General features: G+C 29.5%; 1 protein-coding gene across 1 annotated transcript in view; it reads right to left on the minus strand.

Annotated features, from left to right (window-relative positions):
• Positions 1-7,240: 7,240 nt before the first annotated feature.
• The window catches only part of LOC106689819 (mucin-17), a gene marked incomplete at its 5' end in the record, with an annotated part of 27,861 nt that continues 9,085 nt past the window's right edge, over positions 7,241-26,016 (minus strand). Inside the window, 16 exon segments of the mRNA XM_067047766.1 lie at positions 7,241-8,040; positions 8,112-8,170; positions 9,771-9,848; positions 10,360-10,444; positions 10,722-10,796; positions 10,983-11,115; positions 13,361-13,478; positions 14,301-14,516; positions 15,188-15,396; positions 15,485-15,607; positions 16,159-16,305; positions 16,429-16,558; positions 17,428-17,669; positions 17,759-22,613; positions 23,416-23,639; positions 25,197-26,016. Of these exon segments, the coding sequence (XP_066903867.1) occupies positions 8,132-8,170; positions 9,771-9,848; positions 10,360-10,444; positions 10,722-10,796; positions 10,983-11,115; positions 13,361-13,478; positions 14,301-14,516; positions 15,188-15,396; positions 15,485-15,607; positions 16,159-16,305; positions 16,429-16,558; positions 17,428-17,669; positions 17,759-22,613; positions 23,416-23,639; positions 25,197-26,016 (7,494 nt within the window).

A 26,016-nucleotide genomic window follows, 5' to 3' on the forward strand; every position in this document is an offset into this window, starting at 1 on the left:
GTTTCTTCAGAGTTCATAAATCCCTTTTTCAATATTAACCCTTAAAATAAAAGCATTTATTTTAGGAATAGACAATAAATCAACCCTATTTATTTTTATTATTTGCATATCTACCGTTTCTATCTAAGTATTAATTCATTTTATAGTTTTAAAAAAATCAAGGTAAATCCCTTCTAAAGGTATAGCACAAATATTTACTAGTTCATGGATTAAGAAATTAAATAATAAAATCTAAACATAAAATGAAGTACTTTTGTAAAGGAAAATGTAAAATACATTAACCATGATTTCTGTTCTTTCAAAACAAATGTAATCATAGATTAATGTCAGTAAGATATAATTTACCTACTAAATATAAGTTTTATGTGTCTGTGAGATGTGCTTACCATTTTTTACATGTACATCCATGCTGAAAAATATACTAGTATGGAAAAATTTGTGTATTTTTATTACCACCCATTTACTCTATAATTTACGAGTTTTAATCGTACATGGTATTGATGTCTATTCAGGAATGTAATATTTTATGCACAAATATAATTTTATCAAATAGTTTTATAAAATAATGAATCATCTCTGTCATAATAATACAATTTAACATGATTATAATAAAGCAAAGAATAATGCAATTTCAAATGACATACAAATATTTCATCGATATTAACATCAGATATAAATGTGGATGATGGAATCCATAGAGTGTAACTTGAATTAAAAAAAAAATTGATAAAATCATTTTAAACAAGTAAAATGAAATTCAGGGAAGAATCAGTATAATTGGAAAATGTCTTATCATTATGTTATCCATATCATATGCTCTAAATTAAGGGAAAAAAAGTGTAAGTTTAACTAAAATTACTGTCCTGCAAATGAGGACTGGAAATTATTTATTTCATTTTTGAGAAGCAATTGAGGCATGGAAATGGAAAATACTATAAGTGCCAGAAATACAAAAAATGATATTTTGGCGGGACAATGATGAAGAAACCAGCACCAATCCTGGTAACTGCAGGAAGTTCCTATAGAACGGTTTAGTTCCTAGGGCTGTTATTTTTCCATAATTTAAGAACAAAAACCATGGAAAGTTTTTTCAAAACTATTTTTTTGGCACAAACCGCCTTTTCCATTTCCATGGCTCAATTACAGTTTATATGTAGATATTAATTTACATTACCAATGAAAAACTACAATTTATGTATTATCAAGTTGATTGAAAAATCAATAGTTGACTGTATGTAATAGATTGTAGGAAGATAGTCTGGGTGGCAGTCAATAAAGGTATAGAATAGTAAAGATTAACTATTTATTGGTGACTCATTCTGAAACTTCTTGTACTCAGTTCTGATGTTGTGATTTATGGTAACCAATAAATTGTCTTTACTGTCTTGAGGGAGTGACGGCCATGTGGGTTGGGGCGCACGTCCCAGTATGCTTGGTTCGGAACATTGTGGGTTCGATTCCTACCTGGGGCAGTTTAACATTCATTTTTCAGCAGTCCCGAAGAATGAACCTTGACACTCCCACCTTGGTTAGTACGCAGGTAGCTGCCAGGGGTTGGCAAAAAGGACCACAAAGCCCACTTGCTGGACTAGTTTCCCCCACCAAATACCAGTACCAGTATCTTTTACCTTTATCGATCCCAACCTGGGCTATCTTGTTACGATAAATTATCAACTAGCTATTAGATGGAGAATTTATTGGATAAGGCAAAAAAATCAACCTAATGATTTATTTACACTCTCCAATTCAAGAAGTGCTTCTTTCACCTAACCCAAAATATTTCTGCTACTTTGTTACAGAGGTCCATACTTATTTCTATCAATAAATTTTCTACTACAGTTTATTCTAGAGATCACTAATACCTTTATTTCTATTTTGAGCCCAAAGCTACCTCTGACTCGGAAAAAGATAAATATATATATTATAGTTATACAAAAGTCAATTATAATGTAAAGTCTTTAATTATAAAAGTTATTTTGTTAAAATAAAATATCAGATGATTAATACTTAAGTAGTTTTTTTAGTTTTTTCTTACAATGTAAGGTCATGTAATGTACAATGTACAATGTAAGGTCTTGCATTAGAGTTCTGGCAACCCAATAATGTTTCGTGAATTTCAATCAATTGGTCTCATTATCATGAATACTTTGAAAGCCATGAAATATATATATATAAAATCCCAATTTCAAACTTCACGTTCCCATATCATATAGTATTTTTAACAAAAGAGGTTCTCATTAAAACCATATATTAGTAATGTGTTAAAAATTCATGGAAAAAGTATATAATTATACAAATCCAATATCTTCATAAATGGAACCCTTTGATCTCAAAAATACTTTCCTACTAGAAAATAAGATTATAAGTTAAAGGACAGCAGTCTAGTTGCAAGAAGGAGATCGAAGTGACACCTGATTACTAATGCTCTGTAGCAAGCCTATAAAATTATAAATTGTAGTGAGTTCAATAATTTTGATCTAATTTTCATGTTGGATAATGGTCATGGAAATCATGAGCCACTTATGAAAACTTAATAAAGTTCTAAGTCTTATTCCTAACGAAGTTTTTAATTTAAATAATTTATGAAAACCCAAAAAGCTCTTTTCCCTAATGAAGTTTTCAATTAAAGCTTCTTTTGATCGAAATACAGTCCATTTATCCCAGAAACCAAATAATTTCCACTTTGTTGATTAGGAATGGCTGGAAGGGTGAGGGTGAAGAATGGTAAAAGATTGTAATTTTGAAGAACTCCTGATACAATAAAATAATTTTTAATTAGAGTTTATATAGTATACATAACAATTAACAGTGACAGTTACTAACGTTCTGTGCCATATAAATTTTTCAATTAGTAAAAGAGACAATTTCTATTAAGCCCAAAACAAATAATTACTTTCTGAAAAAGTAATTATTGGCCTACCAGGAGGAAAATGAAAAGTTATTCTTCCTAATATTTTTTTTCATACGTTTGTATAGAGTGACTAACAATTTAATTCTTATTTATTACAATTCAAAAGCATCATTAATACTTTATCTTCTTATTATTATAGTAGCCAAATCAGAATTTAATTCTTCATCTGAAATTTATACTAAATCCTTCAAAATAATGTATCACACACTCATAGAAAGGTTGAATCATTTTTGGTTTATCCTAAATCAAATAATAATATATTTTAAATGATTATATTTTATTGTTTTGTATTTTATTATTTTACATTTTATCTCCACTGTTTATTAAGTTATAATATCATTAAAAAATGTGTAATCAATCAACACTAATTAATAAAATGTTTAAACAAATAAGATTGAAAAATTATATATAATATATACTTTGATTAATAAAGAGAAAAAATAACAATGAATTGACAACAGAGAATTTTGGGAAAGTTAAATTAACTTTTCAAATAACTATCTAAAACATAAAAGCACAAATCAAGAGAAATACAAATTTATAGCTCAGATTAGCTGGAAATATAGCGGAAAATATTTATTTTCAATATTCATTTGTTAAATAATAATAGTTCAAACTAACTTCCTTAAGAGAGCAGCACCAATCAAGAAACAGCATAAACCAATTGCTCCAAAAACCGCCGCAAGAGACCAGCACCATCCAGACAACCATTTCCGAAGTCGAGCACGAAAAATTTTACTTTGTATTAGGATATTAGGAAGCCAAAGGAGCTCAAGAAGTTCGTCAGACCCTTGCAATTGTGTTGGAACACAATTCCTATCTGGTATGTTCCAACACAAGACTTAACTATCTGAGGTGATCAGTTGATCTCCTGTAACTTCCTAATATCCTAATACAAAATGAAAAAATTTTCGTGTCATTTTTGTATCATTTATTATTTCGGTTAGCATCAAAGCACCGAATTCTGGCGTATTTTGTGTAGCTATTTAACTTCTCTTGGTTTGTGTAGCTATTTTTGAACAGCTATATTATAACTATTAATTCTACATTTCCGAAATTCTCTGATGCCAATTTATTGTTATTTTTTTCTGTTTATTGGTCGAAGTATAAATTATATACATAATTTCTCAGTCATATTTGTTCAAACATTTTATTTATTTAAGTTAAATGTTGTTGATTGATTGCCCGCTATTTTATGATATTATAACTTAATAAATTGAGGAGATAAAATGTAAAATAATGAAATATATAACTATAAAATATCGTCATTCAAAGTATATTAACTATTTGGCTTCTGATAAAATAAAATGTTTTCTCCTTTCTATGATTGTGTCACACATTGGATCATTTGGATGTTGTGTCCCTAGTTTGAACTATAATTTCCTACTCTTCTTGTTCCTGTAGACAATTAATCATATATGTAACTTAACAATTAATCATAAATGTAACAAATATAGGTATCATCATATATGTAACTTACATTATAATTTTAACAATCCTTAAATTCCCAATCCTTTTTGTTTTAAAAAAAATACATTGTTGATGGGAGTGGAATAATGTGTATTTTTAAAATCATATTTATATATGTCTATTTTTAGTTATTTATTAATTGAATTGTTTGATTACTTTTATATTCTTTTAAGCTCTTATAACTTAATAAACTGTGGAGATAAAATGTAAAATATTGAATTATAAAGCAATGATATACTTTCATATAAGATTTATGATTTATTATTTAACTTATGACTATGATAGAATAACTCTATCTTTCTCTGGGTGTGTGTTTGATTGTTGTAAAATTTCTATTATTAGATATCCAAATCATATGAACTTTTAATTATGAATTTACTACACTAGGTTTTTAATAAAATGAAATTTTTTAAATAAAAATTTAAAACCATTTAAATTTAAGAGAGTTAGGCTTTTGACTGCTTTTCTAAGTATACCGTAAGTATCAGAACAAGATAAAGATAATAGGTAAAAAGATAAGCAATTATTTTTTTAGAAAGGAATTATTTGTTTTGACTTATCAAGTCAAATTTTGATATCTTATCAAAAATTATCTATTTTACTAACTGAAACACTTATTTGGAAAAGCAGGCTAGGAACAGACATTAAAGTTTACAAGCAATCTAATTAGCAAATGAAGCCATAACATAGCAGAATAAGAAGAGGAATATATGGTTCAACAATGCATATGGGAACTGGGAAAGAAATTAAATAATGAAGGTAAGGGAATTTGAAAAAGTTAACAATGAATCAAATAAAGGGATTTAACAGAAGTTTTAAATTATTTTCAACATATCTATGTTTTATGCTATTATTTCATTTTTACTCATTGTTGAAATTTTATTTTTTTGTTTCTAAGCCCCATGTGTATAAGGGTTTGATATAGGAGTGTGGGGAGGAAGGAGGTCCTGGGAAATAAAGAAATTAAACTCTTTTACTGCATTTGATGCATCTTAAGAGTAGAGAGTCTAGTTTCCGAGTTCTGATGACAGAGCTCACCAGTTGTGTTGTCAGTTGTGAGTTATTCATTAGTCAAGTCTGAGACAGTTTATGTGTGTTTGCTACCTTTCTGGGCTTATGTTTGCTTATATGTTGCTATTTCGCCTGTATTATATACAGTTTTGTATATAATAATTTGTATGTATTATTATATACAGTTTCAATATTCTTATAATATTACACTAAATATTTTCTTCAATACTATTTATGTATCTATGTTATCTGTTATCTTCTTATGTTTCTTTTTTTTCCTGTCATTCCATTTAATCATTATGGTCGTTTTTGTTTTGGTTCTTAGCCTTGAAAAGGCATGAAATTCTGGCCAAAACACTGACACTAATAAATAAGTTTTTTGCTTATTTGTGTTCTTCACTCACTACACCCCCAACCATCTTCTCCTCTTATAAATTATTTTATTAAAAAAGAATTCAAATAAAAAAAAAAATTATATATTCCACCTTTTTACTGAAGTTAAAGTGTATTTGTGAAGAGAAACCTTTTATCTGCCAGGATTTGAACAGAGGTCATTTCCTCATTTTGATACCTCAATCCAATAAATTAATTAACTTTAAAATTCAAGAAATTTATTTAAAATTCATTAGGGTATTGCTTAGAATTTGAGGAAGACCAGAACAGTCATCTGAGTTAAAACAATTTATTAAAAAATAAATAATTAACAATAAATGATACTAAAATTAAAAAATATTAAAGATCATACTTCAAATTAAAACCGCACACAGTAAATTTTAAACAGAGCTTAATGATTGGTGGTAAATATTCTAGAGTATATTGTTTATGACCTTTCACCATAAACAATGTGAAAATTGTTTTTAATATATTCATTTATGAAAATTTAAAAAAAATTGAAATGTTGAAACATGAATATATAATTACCTGTTAGCTCTACCTCCAAATAAATTAATAAACATAGCATAGCATATTATATGTAAGCCAGAATAATAAGTAATAAAAAAATTCAACACTCTATAATGCCACAAGGCAATCAAAGGAAAAAGACTTAGTGAAGTGTATATAATACATTTCATGTATTATATGTGTACGAAGCACTAATTCTATTTTAATGAATGGTACAAAAAAAAAGGTAATAAAAAAGTCAGGCAGATGTGATACCATGATGTGATTAGTACTTACATAGACATAAAATTTATTAGACGCACTAAAGTTTGCATAATATATTTCATGTATTATGCATGTATGAAGTACTAATGTTATTATTCTCAATGAAAGGTATGTAGAAAAAAAAAAAAAGAAAATGATATTGATGAACAATAATTATAAAGTCATCCATTTTGTCCAAGAAGCTAAGAGGTCAGATTGACAAGGAGTGAAAAAATAGGTGAATGATGAAATTTATTTTTCAGGACCAATGAGAAATAAATACCAATGTTTGTTCAGCACCAGGCACTTTGCCCCAATGTGCCCGGAGGCCACATCAAACCAGGCTAGAAATAAAATTGAAACAATTGCTACTAACAGGATAGAAGGGGGTTTTAGTTGAATTAACATTTTCAGAGAAATTTTCATTGTGAACTCACTGGTTCAGTATTCCAGAAATCAGGACTCCATGAGACCATTAGACTAGTGGAGTTATATCGGTAAGGTTTTAGTATATATACTTCTCTCAATATAAGCTCAACTTCACTAGCTTTTATAGTTTATATTTTTAATTGATGAGTTAAATAAACTTAGCCTAATATGATCGTGTGTTTTTGTCAAGTTTCTCATTATGAAATTTAAGGAAATAAATAAGATACTTATATTTGTTAGAACATATATTTGATATATTCAGTATAAAAATAATTACAATTTCATTAACTTATTAAAAGTAACAGCTTTTGACTTTCATACAGTTAAGTTTTAAGACAGGTAAAATGAATTCACCTGCCTAAAACAATATTTTTTATTTTTAAAACAGGTATTACAACAATAATAATATTTTTAACAATTAAAATGTACAAAATGACACTCCTTTTGGCACTACTTAATATCTAATCAAAGAGTAGTTTTATTTTGAAAAAAGAAACAACATTGCACTCTTTTCAAAACCTACTCTTTAGAATTAAAAAAAAAAAGAAATTAAAGAAAATAAAATATTTACAAAAAACGTCTACAGCACCCTATCACCTAATTCTAGGCAGATAAAATAGGTAATGAACATCAGTGTTACTTACAAAATATAATCAGTACATGATAAATACAATGCTCATTAAATACTTTATCCATTAACGAAAATATACATTCTTAAATATAAATTATTCTGATCTAAATACATATCAATATGTACAAAAAAATACAATGTCTTTTAAACAGACATGGAAGTTCAGGTGTTTGGTAAGTACAAACATAGCTCGTCAACTACCTGGTACTATTTAATTTTAGATACAATCTCCAATTGGGTGCTTATATATTAAAAATATTTTATTTTTAGTCAAGTTACAATTGAAGTTATACAATTAAAAGTTTTCTAGATGTAATATTACAATTGTTCTAGTTGTCTAGTGTAAATAATGTTGTTTATTTCAGTAATAATAAATAATTTTTTTTCTTTCTTCTTCGCTTCACTAATTCATACGAATACACTATTCTGGCAAGTCTTAGCACTGTGCAATACATATAAATTACTGTTATGAGTCGAATAATTTATAAACTTTTACTAATTAAGGTTACTTACGCTCAACAGCCGATTCGTTATTATAACGAGTCAAAATTTGAAATATCACTGCCATTGCTCTGAAAAAGAAAACAATTTATAGATTAATTAATTTTGAATAAATAAATAATAAGTTAATGTAAATATATAAGCTACATTCTTATAAAAATTCTGTATTCTTATTGTAGTCACATTAGTGGCAAAAGAGGGAAAAATATATTCTTTAATATACTAGTTCGAATGATTGTTATATGATAATAACAGGCATCAAGATGAAGTCAGATGAACAAAATCTTAGTCAATGAGAATAAGATTGGATAATAAGAAACACGGGAATGGAGTGTTGACGTCAAACGATAAAAAAATATAATGAGTTAGGATGTAAAGTAAATTATAAAAATAGTTTGATCATTGAGGTTAAATGTTCTTCTTATTTATTTTATTTTTTTTTGGAAAACATATGTCAGGTGATTTAATTGTTTCATGCTTGAAAAAAAATACATCAAAATAACAGAGAGAGAAACAAAAAGTTAAGATCCATAATAAAAAAGCACTTATTTGACACCAGCTCAATACACATAGAAATTTGCAATCCTTTGTGCATTTGAAGGTCCACAAAACATTAAAAAGGTGAAAACAAATTTAGAAATGACTATATTTATACTGAAATTCCATGCTAACCATTTTATTTTTCTGTCTTGAAAACAACCCCACATACTGAATTTCAGATCATCTAAACCAAAGGATGTTGGAGATGCCCAAATATAGTGAGGTAAGAAGCAAATTATATATAAAAACATCTCTGAAAATCCAAAAACCAGGACTTATGAAACACATTCAAAGGATCCCCCTTGTACCCTTCTAATGACCTTTGATACAGTGCAAAAGTTTATTATTCTCAGGGAAGGTATGACAAAGATAGTTAATCTTGTAAGATTTATGATAGCTATTGAGGTGCGTCTACACCAAAATCTTACTAATAAAAATGTTTTTAATATAATTTTTGTTATTAATATATTAATAAACTACTGTTTACACCAGTTAATAGCAAAATATTACTAACATCGCAATTTCTAGCATAAATGGAAACTTTTTGATGTTCACAATTTAAACTGGTATTAGCAAAATATCACAAACTAACATTTTCAATGAATCAGTAAAAAATTAGTCGAACATTATTAACATTTTTCTTGAAAATACCAATGTTATTAAAATTTCTTTATTGAATGTTTTAAATAATGGGCATCAAAATGTTAATATGAAGTGTTATTAGCAGTATTTTCTCCTGTGTATATCCGTCAACATCATTCCAGCCAATAGAAATAACCTGTGAATTTTATTGGTATATTTTTCATATTACATAGTTTTAAAAACTTTATATTACCCTTAAAGTGGTTATCTATAAATATTTTTGGTGTATAGTTTTATTTCCTTCAAGAATTTTCAAGGAATAGCACCAAAACTATAAAACATTTGTTTAAAAGGCATTAAATTTTCAATTAAATAAATTTCTTTTGTTTGTAACCACCCAAATATTTTCATAAAATTAACTCAAATTTATAATTGAAAAGTTTGTGCAGTGAACAACAGCATATTCATACTCACAAGGGTACTATTTTATATTTTTACTTATTATTAAGATATTGTAAAAATAAAATAAATAACATTACATATACATACTCTATCAGGCTTGAAAAGTTGAGACTGTGGCATAACAAATGTTGAGCCGATATCCCTCTCAACCATTGTATGACTATCCTAGAAAGACAAAACAAAAACAAAAATAAGTTTTTCAGCCTCTAGAGAGTAAAAAAAAATTGTAAATTATAACCTCAATGAATAAACAGTTAAATTTGTTCATGCCGTTTTCAAATTTAAGTTGGTTTTTAAATATTGCTCGATTTAACTATCTTAAATCTCCTCATCTCTTTTTAGGCAAATATTTCAAAAGTAATATAGAACCGTTGCTTCCAGGGGGTTTTAGTGGGATGGTTCCAGCCCATTAAAACTCCCAGGGAGCGATCATCACTTTAGAGTAAAAGTTATTTCAAATAAATGACAATGCCAGACACTTGGAAGTACTACCAAAATACTGGAGTAAACATTATGTGTTATAGAATGAAATATTTACTTATCTTTGCTGATATTTACTTAACTTTGATTTCAGAAAGAAGAAACATAATAAATCTCATTTCTTTCAATACTGTCGTTTACATTTTCCTACATAGTTACTAAGCTCCAATAAAATAATTGTAGTTAATATACTCACATCATTTTTGTCATAAGGATTCCTCAAAGTTTTAGTTGCAGGATGTATGGTTGTTTCATCATATGATCTGGCTTCCGACACAGTTCTAATACAAAAAAAAAAAAAATAAAAAAGTATAAAATATTCTTTAATATAAATCTGTTTAAATTTATACATAAAACTAAGATCATCAAAGATTCCATTACCAAAAGATAAAAGTTGAAATGAAGAAACTTAGGGAAAATACAAAAAAAGGAACAAAGTGTGAAGAAAAATTGATTTGTCAAATATAATTTCATTGATTCAAAACGGAATGTCGATCTAATCAAGAAATTGAATATTAACAATAAATGTAATAAGTGTTAGAAGGGAAAGTATCTTACAGCAAGTCAATTTTTGTAGTGTCTAGAAGTTCTCCTTCAAGAGTTGGAGGTGGTGGATTATCCACTATGATAGAACTGTAATCATAATATAGATGGTGCTTTTAGAAGTTATAAAACCTTCAATATTCATGCCAGAAAAAAAATAGAAAATTTAATTAATTATGGAAAAGAAAAGATATTAAAGGTTCTGGTGCATAAGAAATATTAGAAAAAAAAAATAACAGCGATAAATTAATAGGACCATAAAAAATGGACCCGTACCTGTCAGCAGTTCTTATAGTGCTGAATCCAGGCTGCCCAAGGTCGGTGTGCGGTTCTGCTATAAAACATTCTTGGAGTTCTTTTGTTCTTCCGACTGTAGCAGAAACTTCAAACCCAGCAGAAACAAGTGCTCCTGTAGAGTATAATACAACATTACAACGTATTATTAAATTAAATTATTAAGTGTCTGTAAATTTTCAGTATAATAATATAAAGTAATATAAGAGAGAAGGGTAGCTTTGCGGGTAAGGTAATGAACAAATAACTCCTGGGGTATACCAGGCTTTACTATAAAGTAAATATCTGATCATATATATTTATATATAGTTGACCATAAAAATTGATATATAAGAAGATGGTCAGGGTTGCGGTCGAAAGAGAAACAAAAATAGTTTACAACTATTTATTTTCCGACCTTTTGCTCTACTTTGCAGGGCTTCATCAGGGCTAAAAAGATAAAAAAAACTAAGAATATTACAACAATAAGATACAATAAGGCAATTTTAGCTAGGATAAATATTATGTAAAATTAAAGTGATAAGAAATTACATATAAATAAAAGGAAGGAAGACGTAAAATAATATCAATATAAAATAACTTGAATAAAAAATGATAAGAATAAAAAAAAAAGTAACAATGTTAAGAGTAAACATTTTTTAAAAATACGTAAAATATACAGTTAGAGATTAAATAAAATAATTATAAATAATAATTATAAATAAAAAATAATAATGATAATAAATGAGCAAAGAACAAGTCAGGACCAGCTTCCTGTTCAAAGGTAAAGGTTGAACAGAAGTAAAGCAGGACTCCTTTTATTTATAAGTAATTTCTTATCACTTTAATTTTACAAAATATTATCCTAGCTAAAGTTGCCTTATTGTATCTTAATGTTGTATTATTCTTAGTTTTTGTTTTTTTGTATCTTTTTTAGACCTGATGAAGCCCTGCAAAGTGGGCCGAAACGTCGGAAAATAAATAGTTGTAAACTATTTTTGTTTCTCTTTTGACCGCAACCCTGACCATGTTCTTATATATATATATATATATCTGATCCATCATTGGCTTGGGGAAAATATCTTGCTATTCATTGCTATCCTTGTCAGGTCACCTTATTACATGCCTGTTGATCTAGAAACAATTCTACCTTATCAAGACCCTTTATCATTTGTAATGATATAGGATTGATTTTTTTAATGTAATTTAATCAATTGATAGAACCATGTTCGACAGCTTCTACAAAAACTCTTCGATAAAAATATTTTTATTCACTCATCACTGAAAAGAAACTGAAACTCTAGAAGGCATTTTGAGTGATTAACATCTAGAAAAGAGGATGTAGATCACTGATTAATCTAATGGCTCCAGAAAAATTTCTATTTCTAGTCCTTAACATGATAAATCTTAAAAATTTAAATTAAATCTTCAACAGAATTGACCATGCTTAAATTCAAAACAAAACTTAAACATATTGCTCAAACTAGGAACTCTAACCGAGTCATTACAATAAATAAATATTTATTTTAAGATTAAAAAGAAGTCATTCTGTATAGTCTATTATATATGTATTCACTTGTTCTAATATGTTAACTTTCCTCAGTCTTAATCAATATCAAAATAAAACAAATATCAAAAATCATTATCAAAAACTAGAGAAAACATTTAAGAAGTAAGCATAAAATATTCTATAATTTATTAAATAAATACCAGTCTCAAGAAATTGAAAAAAAAAATATACATATACTATAATTGTTTATTATCAACATTGCTTAGTCCTACTGTCAATCATCATTAATTAAATAATAATTGTTAAAATAAATGTTGTTTTTTTTTTCCTAATTTTTATTTAAAACTTATACTTTAAATTAATAGCTCTTTCTTGTTAATTATCTCTCGTGATTTTTGTTTTTTTCTTCTTAATTTTATTTGATGTGTTTTGTTTCCATTTATTTGTTTTCATATAATACAAAAGATTATTGGACGCCTATAATATTTATTTGAACGGTTGAATACTCTTATCAAAAGGGTACTTGGTAACAGAAATTATACTCTTTAAACTTCTATATATTCTTAGTCCTACCATTTTATATTTTACAGAGCAGGAAAAAAAAATTAAAATCAGTACCGCTACAACCCATACAACCCAAAGCAGGGAAAGGTGGAAATCAATAAAGTTATGTTTATGTTTACACCAAAGTGTTAGTTTGTTTTTGCTTTGTAAATTTATTAATGATTATTTATTTATTTAATTTGTTTAAATATTAATTTAGTTTAAAATTACTTTAGGACAGCAGACAATTTTGATTCATTCATTTCTAAAAACCCATTATAGTCATGTAATAGATATTAAAATATGATTTAAGAATTGAAATTGTTACCTGTTGATGGCTTTCTTAAATGAGGTGATTGAGGTTTCTTTGGAATCTGATGCTCTCTTGATGCCTCGTGAGAATGATTGGTTGAATTACTTGGCTTTCTGCTATTACTTCTTGATCCCTAAAGAAATCATACATAAAATTTAAAATGTACCATAAAATTCTAGTTCTGCATAAATATTTATATGTTATGAATAAAATGTTATAACTTATAATTGAAAATATAATAACAAAACACTAAAACAAAATGATGTAGATAAAAATTATTATTCCAGAATAAACGTTATAACTAAATAGCTCTGATGAAGTCCTATACTGTGTTGGACTCATAATGAATAGTTTTACGACTATTTGAGTTTTTCATTGACCACTCCTGGACCATCTTCCATTTTATTATAACTAAATACCTTTATTTGGTTTATTATTTGCCTGAAACAGAAGTTCAGAACAGAACTTCTCCTTATACAATATATATGGTCAAATATATTCCGACTACCAAGTATGAGACTCATATCCATATGAAGCAAACTCATAAACTATGAGTTTCTGTTTTGGACGCCAATTACAAGTTATTTGGTAATAAAAATATGAGACAACTCATAGTTGGTACCCTAGGCAAGATCACAAACTAAGAATTAGCTTGTAGCTGGAATTCTATGCAATTAAAAAGAAATTATAGGTGGATAAACCAATAATCATAATAATAGTACTGCTTTGATTATAAAAATAGGGGAAGAATACTTATTTTATAATAATTGGTTATCCGAAACAGTTACTTAAAAGTATTTATTTATTTTAAAAAGGTTTAAAATAAAATAAATAAAAAAAACTAAAAATTATTGTAGTATGTGGACTTCCTCAATGAAAATAAAACCTCATAAAAAAATTAATGGATAAATTATGTTAGCAAATTGTTAATTGTTTAATTATTTAAATCATTCACCTGTTTTTCTGGAGTGAGATACTTGAGAAGTTTTTGTTCTGGTCCGAAGGTGGACATTGTAAGCAGATTGGAGCTAGGAACTGGTCTATATTTCGCTCTAGGTATCATCACTGTGAGAGATCTATCTCTTTGTTCCATCGTTCCTCCACCAAAACTGACTGGAGGGGAAGGAGCTTTACTTGTTTTTCGACAAGGCTTTGGCCTCTCCACTCGTGGCTAAAATAAAAAAAAAATAGTTTTAAAATAAATGTTTTTCACTTTTGTGTTTTATATATAATTATAAAATATATTATATAATCTGTAAAAAACTAAAAATGGACACTTGTGTTATCTGGAGAAGTATAAAGATTTGATAGTCCCTATTAATTAGTATTGAATGAAGTATTTATGAAATAAGAAATTCTAAAAATATAATATTTCAGAGTTCAGTTATCAAGTCTAATCATGATGAAATACATTTTTATATGGTATATTGTTTGAATAATATGTAATAAGAAGGTTAAGTTGTAATTATTAATATTTTAGTAAACTTATTCTTAAAGTATGAAAAAATGTAAAAAAAAAAATGAAATAATATAAATCAATACTAAATATAGAAATACAAAATTTATAATACATAATCAGGTTTTAATTTTAGGCAGAATATGCTGAAATGATAATCTGGTATCTTTCATTTGAAAAAAGGAAACTATAGTTAAAAACATTTATTTAATTATGCATATCGTCCTCCTTAACATTTCTAAAATAACTACTGCATTAATTAGGGAAAAAAATAGAGTGATTGGATAAAAGTCACAAAGATCAGTCGAATGTTAAGTAAAAAATGTTATTTTTAAGCAATCTTTGAAATAATATTGATCGAAAAAATATTTCTGTAAATAACATACCTGATTTACAAATGGAGGAGGGTCAATGCTGGCCTCACTAGCGGTGTCAATACTGATCATTGCCCTTTTGTCAGGAGGCAACGGTGGCCGCAGCCTGAAGCCAGGAGGAACTACTCTTCGTGGTTTTTGCCTTATACAAGAAAGAACAAGACAAACTACCAAGAGCACTCCCAGGCTTACACCGACAAGCACCAAGATTAGAAGAAGGACTACAAAGTAAAAATAAAATCGATAGTTAACAAATTTTTCTGTTGCTAAAATAACAAGATAATAATATATAGATCCTAGCACTACTACCTTTAAGATTGATTTGGCAGAATTGTCCAGCGTACCAATGGAAGCATTCACACATTTCATCCTCTCCATTTCGCAAATAACAATTTCCATGGTAGTTGCAACGTTCACATCCAATCATATCAGCTGTAAATAAGAACATCAGTTTTAACAAATCAATTTAACTTCCATGTATTCAAATCAAATTATTTAATAAAGACATCTGAGCTCTCAAAGGGGAATAATGCAATAATAATGATAATGAAATAATAATGCAGTAAAACATGGTTTTTCTACATAATTCTAGAGCCTACTACCATCTGCAAGGTGTAACCATGTTCCACTTCCATGGTGATGGAAAATCACAGATAGTTAGTTAACAGGCTTAGTAGGCAACCAAAACTTTCTTAAGAGGATTTTGTCACTTTAATATTCTCCAGACTACATGAAAACCTCTCACATTGTACTCTTAATTATATTTTTAACTTTCTTCAAGGCACGAATGAACACAATCATTAATACTTTATTAAAACTCATTTTAGCTTGATTAAATTAAAGTAATCAGTAGTCTATTGAAACTGATATATCAAAATGATAGTCATAAAATAGTCAATTTTCTTTTAGGTTATAAAATAAAGCTTAATAAAGGATTTTTGAATATACAATGAAAAGTTTTCAATAAAATCAGACTTAGTTACCTGAGCAAACTCTCCCAGGATACAATGTATTATGGGAAAGATCTGTAAAGCCTTCTTTACAACTGCATGTATAAGTGCCTCTTAAATTGAAGCATTGAGCATTCTCAGAACAGTCATGAAATTTGGGATCCAAACATTCGTTAAAGTCTACATGGGACAAACAAGTAATTAAAATAAATATAATTTAGAAGTGAAATAAAAAAAAAAAAAATCCTCAAAAAATATGACCAAATTATTATTCTAAAATTAATCGGTTAACTATTTTCTTACCTTCTGCTTTTAAATGGTCAATGTTTGTACTGGAAGTATGAAGGTCGGTACCACCCACACTGTAGTTACTGGAGAGTAGATATTTCCTGAGAATTTGACTAATACGTTCATCGTCTAAATTTTCTGAAAGCTATTGAAAAATATATATAGTAATAAGTTGTTATTAAGAACAGAGAATTACTTCTGTAATAATTGCAGTGGGATATCAAAAATATGAACTATTTAGATTTTCAGTTTGATCAAAAATAATATTTAATTCAAGATATGCATAAATACAATTAAATATTAAAGTAATTATGGGGAAATATTATTTAATTTATCTCTTTACTTATAGAGCACTAATATTGTATATATGAACACTTTGAATTCAATATTTATCAAATAGTGTACATTTACTTACAAAGGAATTATATAGTGTATATAAAAAACAAAATTTATGTCAATCAAAACATATAATGAGTAGGATAGCTCAGTGAGTAAGGTGCTGCACTACCAACTCCAAGGACCCAGGTTTGAATCCTGTGGCAAATAATTTGCTCTGTAACAATGAGTCAAACTCTGTGGGTTTGGGAAGCCGCCGAGGTCCATCCAGCCTCAATAAAGTGGGTACCCTTAATTAGGGATAAAACTCGTGGTTAGTGTGATCGTGAACAAATCATCTCCTTGCACAACTGAACTCCTGACCCTTCATGGGTTGTTATGATACAGATTTTAATTTCATTTAAAAAAATAAAACAATTAATACAATTTTCCGAGATTATTGACAGGAATTCGAGATTCCTGAACAATAACAATTTGTGAGCTTAGCTATCCCCGAACTGGATTATCTATCCCATAAGGACACATTAGCTCAACCTATGATTCAAATGGGTAACCAATATACAATTGTTAAAAAAAATTTTCTATATAAAAGTTTTTAAAAAACTGTCTAAGTTAATTTATTTTTGCTATTGAAAAGTATATAACCTTACATAGAGTGAATTTATCAAAGTTTCTTACTTGTATATAAAATTTTGCCAATACATTTCCTTCTTTGTTATCTTTTTGAAAGCCTGTTACAGCCATTCCATGATAAATATCACGAAGCTCTGACTGCATTATCATTCTATCTAGACCTTCCCTCGTCACTTCAGCAAAATTTTGGTAAGCAGTTGAGCTACTATCAAGTAGAAAAGGTGCAAAGGTAAGTTTATCCTTTCCATTCCTTTCTAATGGCACAGTCATACTGTAAGTATAAGTAGCTGGAAAGGTTAAGATTAAAAATTAACAAATAAGAAACAAACGCAAAATGATAATAAATATTTAGATATTTTTTATGTAAACCACTTACGTTTGCATGGTTGATCAGGGAACATTCTTGCAAAACCAGGACGGCAAACACACCTCAAAACATTGTTTATTTTTTGACACCTTTCATTTCTGGTAGCTTTACAGTCTGGTTTACATTCACTTTGAGAATGATATTGGGAAAGAAACCCACTAAGTAGAACATTAGGGGCAACTTCATTCACTTCTGTGTTTGGCCCCTCGATTTCAGGTGCAGGCTCTAAATTTGATGCAAAATTGTTTAGTTTTTGATTTGTATTTTGATCTGTCATAACAACAAGGATTGAATCATTGTCATTCAAGCTGGAAATGTGTTGATGACTACCAGATTTTTGTTCTTTTAAAAATGTTCGGTCAGGAAGTTGCTTATGAATCTCCTGTACTTCGTTATATTGGTTTTTGTTTTTCTCAATCTTCGTTTCTGTTTTTGGTTGTTGTGTCGAAATTGTGGGGTATACAGTTGTTGTTGCCTGAGGTATCGTTGTTGTAACTGTTGACAATATATTTGTAGGTTTTACTATTGTATGAACTTCTGTGACAGTATCAAGAACTGTTGACATTAACGTTTTAGTTACAATCAATGTATGAGTTGAAGGCTTCTGTCCCTTGCTATGTATAATGCTGGATTCAGTTGTAGTTACAGTTGTAGTGTGAGTGTGTGTAATAACATATATTGAAGGTGATGGAGAGATTGATACAGGTTCATATGCAACATTAGATAATTTTAACTCACTTTCAGAAGTAATTGGATCTTTCTCATTGTCGTTGACCAAAGTTTCTTCAGTGGTACTGTTGTCTGTTTTTATATGAAAAGGTATAATAGTTCGGTGACTTTGTACAACTCTTGTAGGTTTAATATGGAAGACACTAGATTTCTCATGATAATCTTTAAAGATGGTCGTCGAGCCAGAATATATTAACTGTGTTGGTCTTGTTATGACTTTTAATGCATGTGTTGAACTATGTGGAATATCATCGTCAACTACTGATTCAGATGCTATAATAAGTTCATTGGTGTATGAAGCTGTCAATGTATTAGGCTTCACATAAGTAGGAGAAAGTTTGTTTTCTGATAGATGAGAATCAAGTTTATTTCTATTATCATCAGATGATATTTTAGGATTAGAATTTATAACCTTGCTTTCTGCAGTTATAACTTCTGGTTTTGGAGATATTTCTTCAACTTTGAGAATACCTCCAAGAATGGGATTGATACTCTCAGGGCTAGAAGTTGTAGAATACTTATAAATTTCATTTTTTTCTAGTGCAACTGTCTTTTTCTGGTGTGAAGTAAAATAACCATTCTCAATTGGGTTTGGTGGGGACAAAACTTCAGTTGGAACAGGTGGTGGAGGTGGTACTTCTGTTTCAGGAAGTAAAGGCTTTTTTGTCCTATCTGTTGAAGTTACTGGAAGTTCAAATTTATAAGGAGGTGGTGGCCTCTTTCTAGAAGGAGGTCTCCATGTCGGAAGGTGAATTTTGGTGTCATGAGGCCTTATGATTGCAGGTGGAGTTAAACCAGCTACTTCAGAATTTCTATCAAAAACTGGACGTGAAGGATGTCTCTTAGAGTCCATTTCAACCGGTGAAGGGAGCTCAAAAGGTAAACCAGGAGCATGCCCAAACGTTTGGATCGGTGGTTTTTCATCAATATTCATAGTATACATAGTATTATCAAACGGTTTTGGGCTAGTTCTATTTTGCTTACCTAATATTTGTGGCTTTCGAATTATAGCACTAGAGTGAACATTGTATAATGGATTTGAAGGGATATCTAATTCATCACTCGGCTTCAAATTTGTCATTTGACCAACAGAAACGGTTGCCTCGGAATTATTAACAAATTTACTAACCCCAGGCTTACCTTTGATAATAGGAGGCTGTGTTTCTGTTGTATCTGATCCTAAAATAACTGGTTTAGAATTAATAACTGAAAAACTAACACCATCAGAAGTTCCAGAATAGTTGGAAAAGTGTTGAGGAGGAGGCAATACTTTGATTCCACCATAGTCTTCTGAAGGTTCACTTTGAGTCCTATTGAAAAAAAGGCCATGTTTTATTCGCATGTCTTCACTAAGGTCTTCATCAAAATCCCCATCCTCTGCTTGATATTCATTTTTTAAAGAATATTCACCTTCTTGGTCTTCTAATTCTCCTTTTGACCCTATATGAAAGTTAATATCTTCTGCTACAACAGGAGGTGGTGGTGGAGTCATATAACCAAGGCCGATTCCTGAGTTAAATGGCTGTTGAGGTTTATGAACTGGTTTTTTGTAGTAGTGCTCACTATTCTTCTTTTCTTCTTTATGAAGTCTTGAAAAAGGGTCCACTCCTATCCCTTGAGGTGAAACCGGAATATCCATTCGTACTGCATTTGTAGGTAAGATTGCACCATGGAATACATTCTCATCTTCAGGTTCTATTACACCTGCAACTCCACCGATCCCAACTTCAGCATCAGGGTAAGGCGATGGATCATTAATTATTTCTCCTTTTTGGCTTGGTACCTCTGGATCCCGATTGTATATGAGTGCAGTTGGTACACCATGAGGTATAATTACATTAGCTACTTGTGATGGTTGTATATTCACAAATAACTGATCTGCAAATGGTTCAGCAGGTGGTAGTTTGGGAGATAACTGATCTGCTATTATAGGTGAATCTTCTACGGTTTTATTTAGTTGATCATAGTGATTGTATTGGGGTGACTTCAGTGGTGGATATGCAGGCTGTTCTTTAAAATAAGCTTCATTAGGCGAAAGGGTTTGAATAGCTGGAGGCCTGAGATCTGCAGTATCATCAAGGTATATAGCTGGCAGGTTAGGCCTATCTTTTATTGTGGGCCATTGGTTTCTATGGGTTTCTGGAGATACTTTATTTCCATTAGGTATTGGTTTTTGAAATATGTCAATTGGCTTAGAAGAATGAAGAACTGCTTCATGAGGTTTTAAATGAACTTGGGTCGGAGGATATTTTATTTCTGTTCCTTCATGTTTAAGATCAATAAAATTGTTTTTATTGTGCGGCTTGTGACTGATAGATGGTTGGACTTTAGCTGGAAACTGTTCTCTTCTGGGAGGAAATTTTTCTAATGGCTTGTTCCTCTGTGGAATAAGATGAGAAGGATATCTATCTTGATCACGGAGCGCCCACAGCCCTTTTTGTGGTAAAGGGGGAGGTTTCATTCCTTCAACTTCCTTATCGAAGTTTTTGTTGATTGGTGGACGTGGACCATGAACCGCTGGTTTTCCAATAATTACATCACTGTTAGTTGTAATTACCTGCCCTGGACTGATTGGTATGCCGCCTGAAAGCAGCGCTGCTTCAATGTTAGTCCTATCAGTTTGTCTGGTTCTCTGCATAGTATCAATGTATATATTTTGATCTTCCAGATTCTGACTTTCAGCAACCTCTGAATCTAAAGCGGGAATGTATACAGGCCTTGGGACATCATCAGGTACAGGCTTGAATGATTGAGGAAGTTTTGTTGTGTTTTTCTTTCCAGCACTAAATTTATTCTGAAAAAGATCTGCCATTGCATTGAGAACAGGTCCCAGTGCATTTAGGCCATTGATTCCTAAATTTCCAAATATATCCTTGACAGGATTAGCAGTACTCGACATTGTCGAGGCAGAACTAACAGGGTCTTCTTTGGACGATGGAAAGTTTGTAGTTTCTTCAGATTCTATTGAAGAAACGTCAGTAGTTACAATAGAATCTTCTGTTTTTTCGGCTATTCCTGAATGTATTTTTTCAGTAGCCTCAGGTTTGTTATCATCAATTTCATCACTTTCATCAAAAAATATAATTGTAGATCCAGTAATGACGTTACTTGGAGAAGTTACATCGATCTTATCAACTTTGTCACTTGCCTTTACCATACTAGCATCCATTGCTGTGATCTCCATCTTTGCTCCATTATCCATTGTCGCAGTGGCAACAATTGGCTGTTGATGATCATTTATTGAACTCCTTAACTCAATGAGGTAATTAGAATTGAGTAATGAAGCATTTACACTTTCAGTTACAACATTTTGCACTACTTTAGTACTGGAAGATACAACAGTACTCGGTGTTTTATTTTCTTGCAGAAGAGTAGTGAAATAAGTAAATGTGGTCAAATAAGTTTTTGTAGCAAACAAATTTAGTGGCTGAGTTGGTAAAGCAGAATTTTCCAAATTTGGCTGGGTTCTTTCTGGTGCTATCTCCACTGGTTTTCTTTTTGGCTGAATTGTAAATGTTTCAGTAGCTATATCAGAAGATGTTACAACTTCAGTATTTACAATAGTTTGTCCATCTTCCACTTTTGTATTGTAATAAGTATAAGTAGCAAAATATGTTTTAACAATATCAGTAGTTATTGGTGTAGGCTCTATAGCAATAGACTCAACAGCTGAAGGAAGAAAATCTGACTCAGTTATTACAACCTGAGTAAGAACATCTTCTGTGCTGACAATCTTCATCGAGTTGCCCTCGTTAAGTGTCTTTGTGTAAGCAACAGTGCTTAAATAAGTATTAGTGTCTTGTAAAGATACCTCTGAAGGCTGAACAAATCCGGGTTGCTCAGTCACAGTATTAGACACAGTTTTTTTGGACGTTACAACCAGTGGAAGTTCTCCATCCACCAGAGTATTCAGGTAAGTGTATGTTGTATGATAAACACCAGTTGTGAGATCTGGGCTGGCGGTTAATGTAAAATGGTCTTTGAGTTTTGTTTTTGAAGGCTTGATCTCCTCAGTTACAACGTTCGACACCACTTTTTCTCTGCTTGATACAACTGTTGAGCCTTCTTGAGCAAATGTAGTCAGGTAGGTGTATGTTGTCATATATGTTTTCGTAACAAATTCATTATGAGGCTTCTGAAACATAGTTAAAACATGATGAAATACTTAAATAAAACTGTCAGTCATGTAAAATATGATTCAACACATTAAACTTTTAAGTAAATTTTAAATTATTAATTAAGAAATGTTTTTCCAAGTAATATCAATTTAATTTCTAAATACCAAGTCTGTAGTTTTTAAATTCTGGAAAAAGTGATCCAACCTCAAAACTGAGAAAATATTAATAAATCCAAAGGAGAAATGTTGCATATCAATCACAAGATAAAGATGAAAAACTGATTCTATGAACTGAATCACTTCGGTTTTATTTGAGATAATACTTTTTACATAACAGTGTTTATTTATACAGAAACAAATCCTCTAATCATAAGAAATGAAATCAATTTCTTAAAAGTCCATGAAGTTCCAAAAGGGATAGACACATTAAGATATTTAAGAAAAGGAATTTTGATTTTACTTTTTTTTTTTTTTTTTTTTTGGAACAGATTAATTCAAACCAAGAACTATTTGTCACACCAGGGTTTTAATTTTGACAAAGTCCACTAATTTTCTGTCTAGTAAAATTCAGGGGTTCTGATTTGAACCAGGTTTATTCATGACAGAAGCCAGGACCCTATAAATTAATCTACTTTGCTACCTTTGATCATAATATTTGTAAATCATTAGAAAAGACACAATTAAATGATAAAATATTTACTGTTTCTAACAAATTTCAATGTGACAATTATCAATTACAAGAATAAATAAATATAAATTACTACAAAACAATGGATTAAGGATAAAATAAATAAATTTGATTGAATGTACGATAAATTACTTGTGATTCCTGCGGTAGAAGCATCATCATATGGTCTGAAAGCGTGCTTGGTGCTAAAGTTATAGGCTTCATTGTTCCCGTTGGCACGATACGCAGATTAGAATGTCCTGGCAAGGTGGCTTTGTTACCAGCTACTATCACTTCAACACCATTTGACATTTTTTTTGTGGCTAAATTGAACCTAGGATGTTCGCCCAAATATGCTCTTCCTTCTTCCAATCCGGCTGTTTTAAAAACAAATCTTACTAATAAAATAGTTCAATAAAAATTAAAATGTGTTATGATTAATTACATATTGTTGAGGAGCAATACAATTTTTTTAAATTTTTATGTCATCAATAGTATCTAATGTGGTGCATATTATTTTATTTCAGGTATAATAAAATGAAACAATTAAAGTTAAATTAACACATTAACTTGTCCTCATTTTAGTATTATACTTATTTTAGTCAAAATATTATAAATAAATGATACTGCTAGATCTTATACATGTATGGCACAACTAAATCAAAACATCTTTAACTCAGAAATCAAATAAATCATTTTTACAGTTATATTAAAATTAAAATTTTTATTTTATTATCTATCATCTTTCTAAAGTTTTTACTTTCAAAAAGTTAGTTATATCATCATATAACAATTATGTACCAACATTTTTTAAAATGTATTCAGAATCTGTAAATATGTTCATGTAATCATCATTAATTCATTTTTCCCTTTTATTTAAATATTATTAGAATTTCGTACATTTATTTTATCTGTTTTGCTTTTGTTTTTTTCCTTTTGCTTTTTTTGTTAATTGTTGTTGTTTCTTTCCCATATATTATTTTAAGATGTTTTATAATTTCATTTTTATTTTTTAAATTTTGTGTCTTACTCTAAGGCACTAAAGACTATTTTTAATGCCTGTAATATTATTTTCAATGGTCTAGTCTCAGGATAAATAAAAGATTCTTATTATTATATCTTATTATATCCATAAACTGGCAACTTATCAAGTTATCATAGTGGGAGAGAAAGAATTCAAATTGGACAAATAACAACTGAAAAGGACTGTCCTCAGCATTTGATGTTTAGAATAAAACAATACTAGATTTGAAAATTCAAATCTCAAAGTTATAATATAGTTATAGTGAAGTTTGAATTTTAATCATCATCATATCTATCGTTCAATGATTGTATTGTATTGTATGATATAACTTTATTTTAAAATAGTGATAATTTTCTAAAGATAAGTGTTTTGTAATTATACCTACAGCATCCATAGGCATTTGGACTATAATGTAATAAATTGTAAATAAAATGTATAAAATTTTATATAAATTTTTTCCATATCATTTTCATTTATTTGATCAATTAAATAGGTCAAGAGTAAAAAAAGTGTATTAAAATGATTTATACAGATATTTTAAAGACAAATTGAACACCAAATCATAAAAGGTGAGTGAGTACACTACTTCGGATGCTGAAATTAAAAGTCATTATGTATTTTATCATTCTAAATCTTGCAAGCTAGAATGAAAGATACATATACATTAGATCCATTATATAATATAAGAAGAATAACAGACATTACTATCCAATGCTTTGTTAAGAAATAAGGAAATATTAGACTAATGGAGTTTTAGTTACCTTTAAATACTTTCACCATCTTATTAAAGTTACAGTAAGTATTTAAAATATTGAGATACAGTTACAAATTCATAGCTTTGGATATCTTATGTACAATATTATTAGATAAGAAAGAATTATATGATTAGAATTAATTCATGCTTCCTCACCTGGAGTGGTAGTGGAAATTGGTGCTAATTCTGTCACTGATATGGTTTTGATATCTGGCTTAACAGTGGTAGAAGATGTCACAATTTGCTCATTGCCGCTTACTCTAGTAACAACATAAGTGTATGTCCGCAGCCTGGTAGTAGTGACTAGTTTTGTTACATACTCATATAAAATAGGAGTTTCTTCTTCTTCTTCAATAATTGTTGTTGGGCTAATATCAACTTCCGCAGACTTTTCAATAGAAGTTGGTACTTTCTCAGGGGGAGGTATTTTTTGAGTGGTGTGCTCTTCAAAATTCGAATCAGGAGTGGTAATAGATTCAGAATTTTCTGAAACACTTTCCTCTTCTGCCGTCGAATCTTGAACTGATGCATAAGATTCTGTAACTTTTTCTGTTTCATTATTTTCATTTATTGGGTTCATAATTTCAGTATCCTCTGTTAAATATTCATCATAATTTTCATTGTACATATCTTCGTTATATTGTTCAGTAGTGAATGAAGTTTCATCAGAGTGTGTAGTCTCAGGAAGTTTGCTTTTGTGAGCTTCGGTATCCTTCCCATTCGTAGGAATATCTAGAGGATTTGTTGTGACTTGCTCTTGTTCTTTATTCTGATCTATGCCAGAATAATCTTCTTCGAAGTCTTCACTAGCAGTATCAAGAGGATTTGCTGTGCCTTGCTCATCTTGATTATTTTGGTCAATGCCAGGATAATCTTCTTCCCCTTCAGAATCAGTATCTAGAGGCTTTGCTTTGCTTTGCACATCTTGATTATTTTGATCAATGCCAGGATAATCTTCTTCCCCCTCAGAATCAGT

Source organism: Halyomorpha halys, unplaced genomic scaffold (assembly GCF_000696795.3).
Source record: "Halyomorpha halys isolate HHAL.00 unplaced genomic scaffold, Hhal_1.1 Scaffold1478.1, whole genome shotgun sequence".
Classification (NCBI taxonomy): Eukaryota; Metazoa; Arthropoda; class Insecta; order Hemiptera; family Pentatomidae; genus Halyomorpha; species Halyomorpha halys.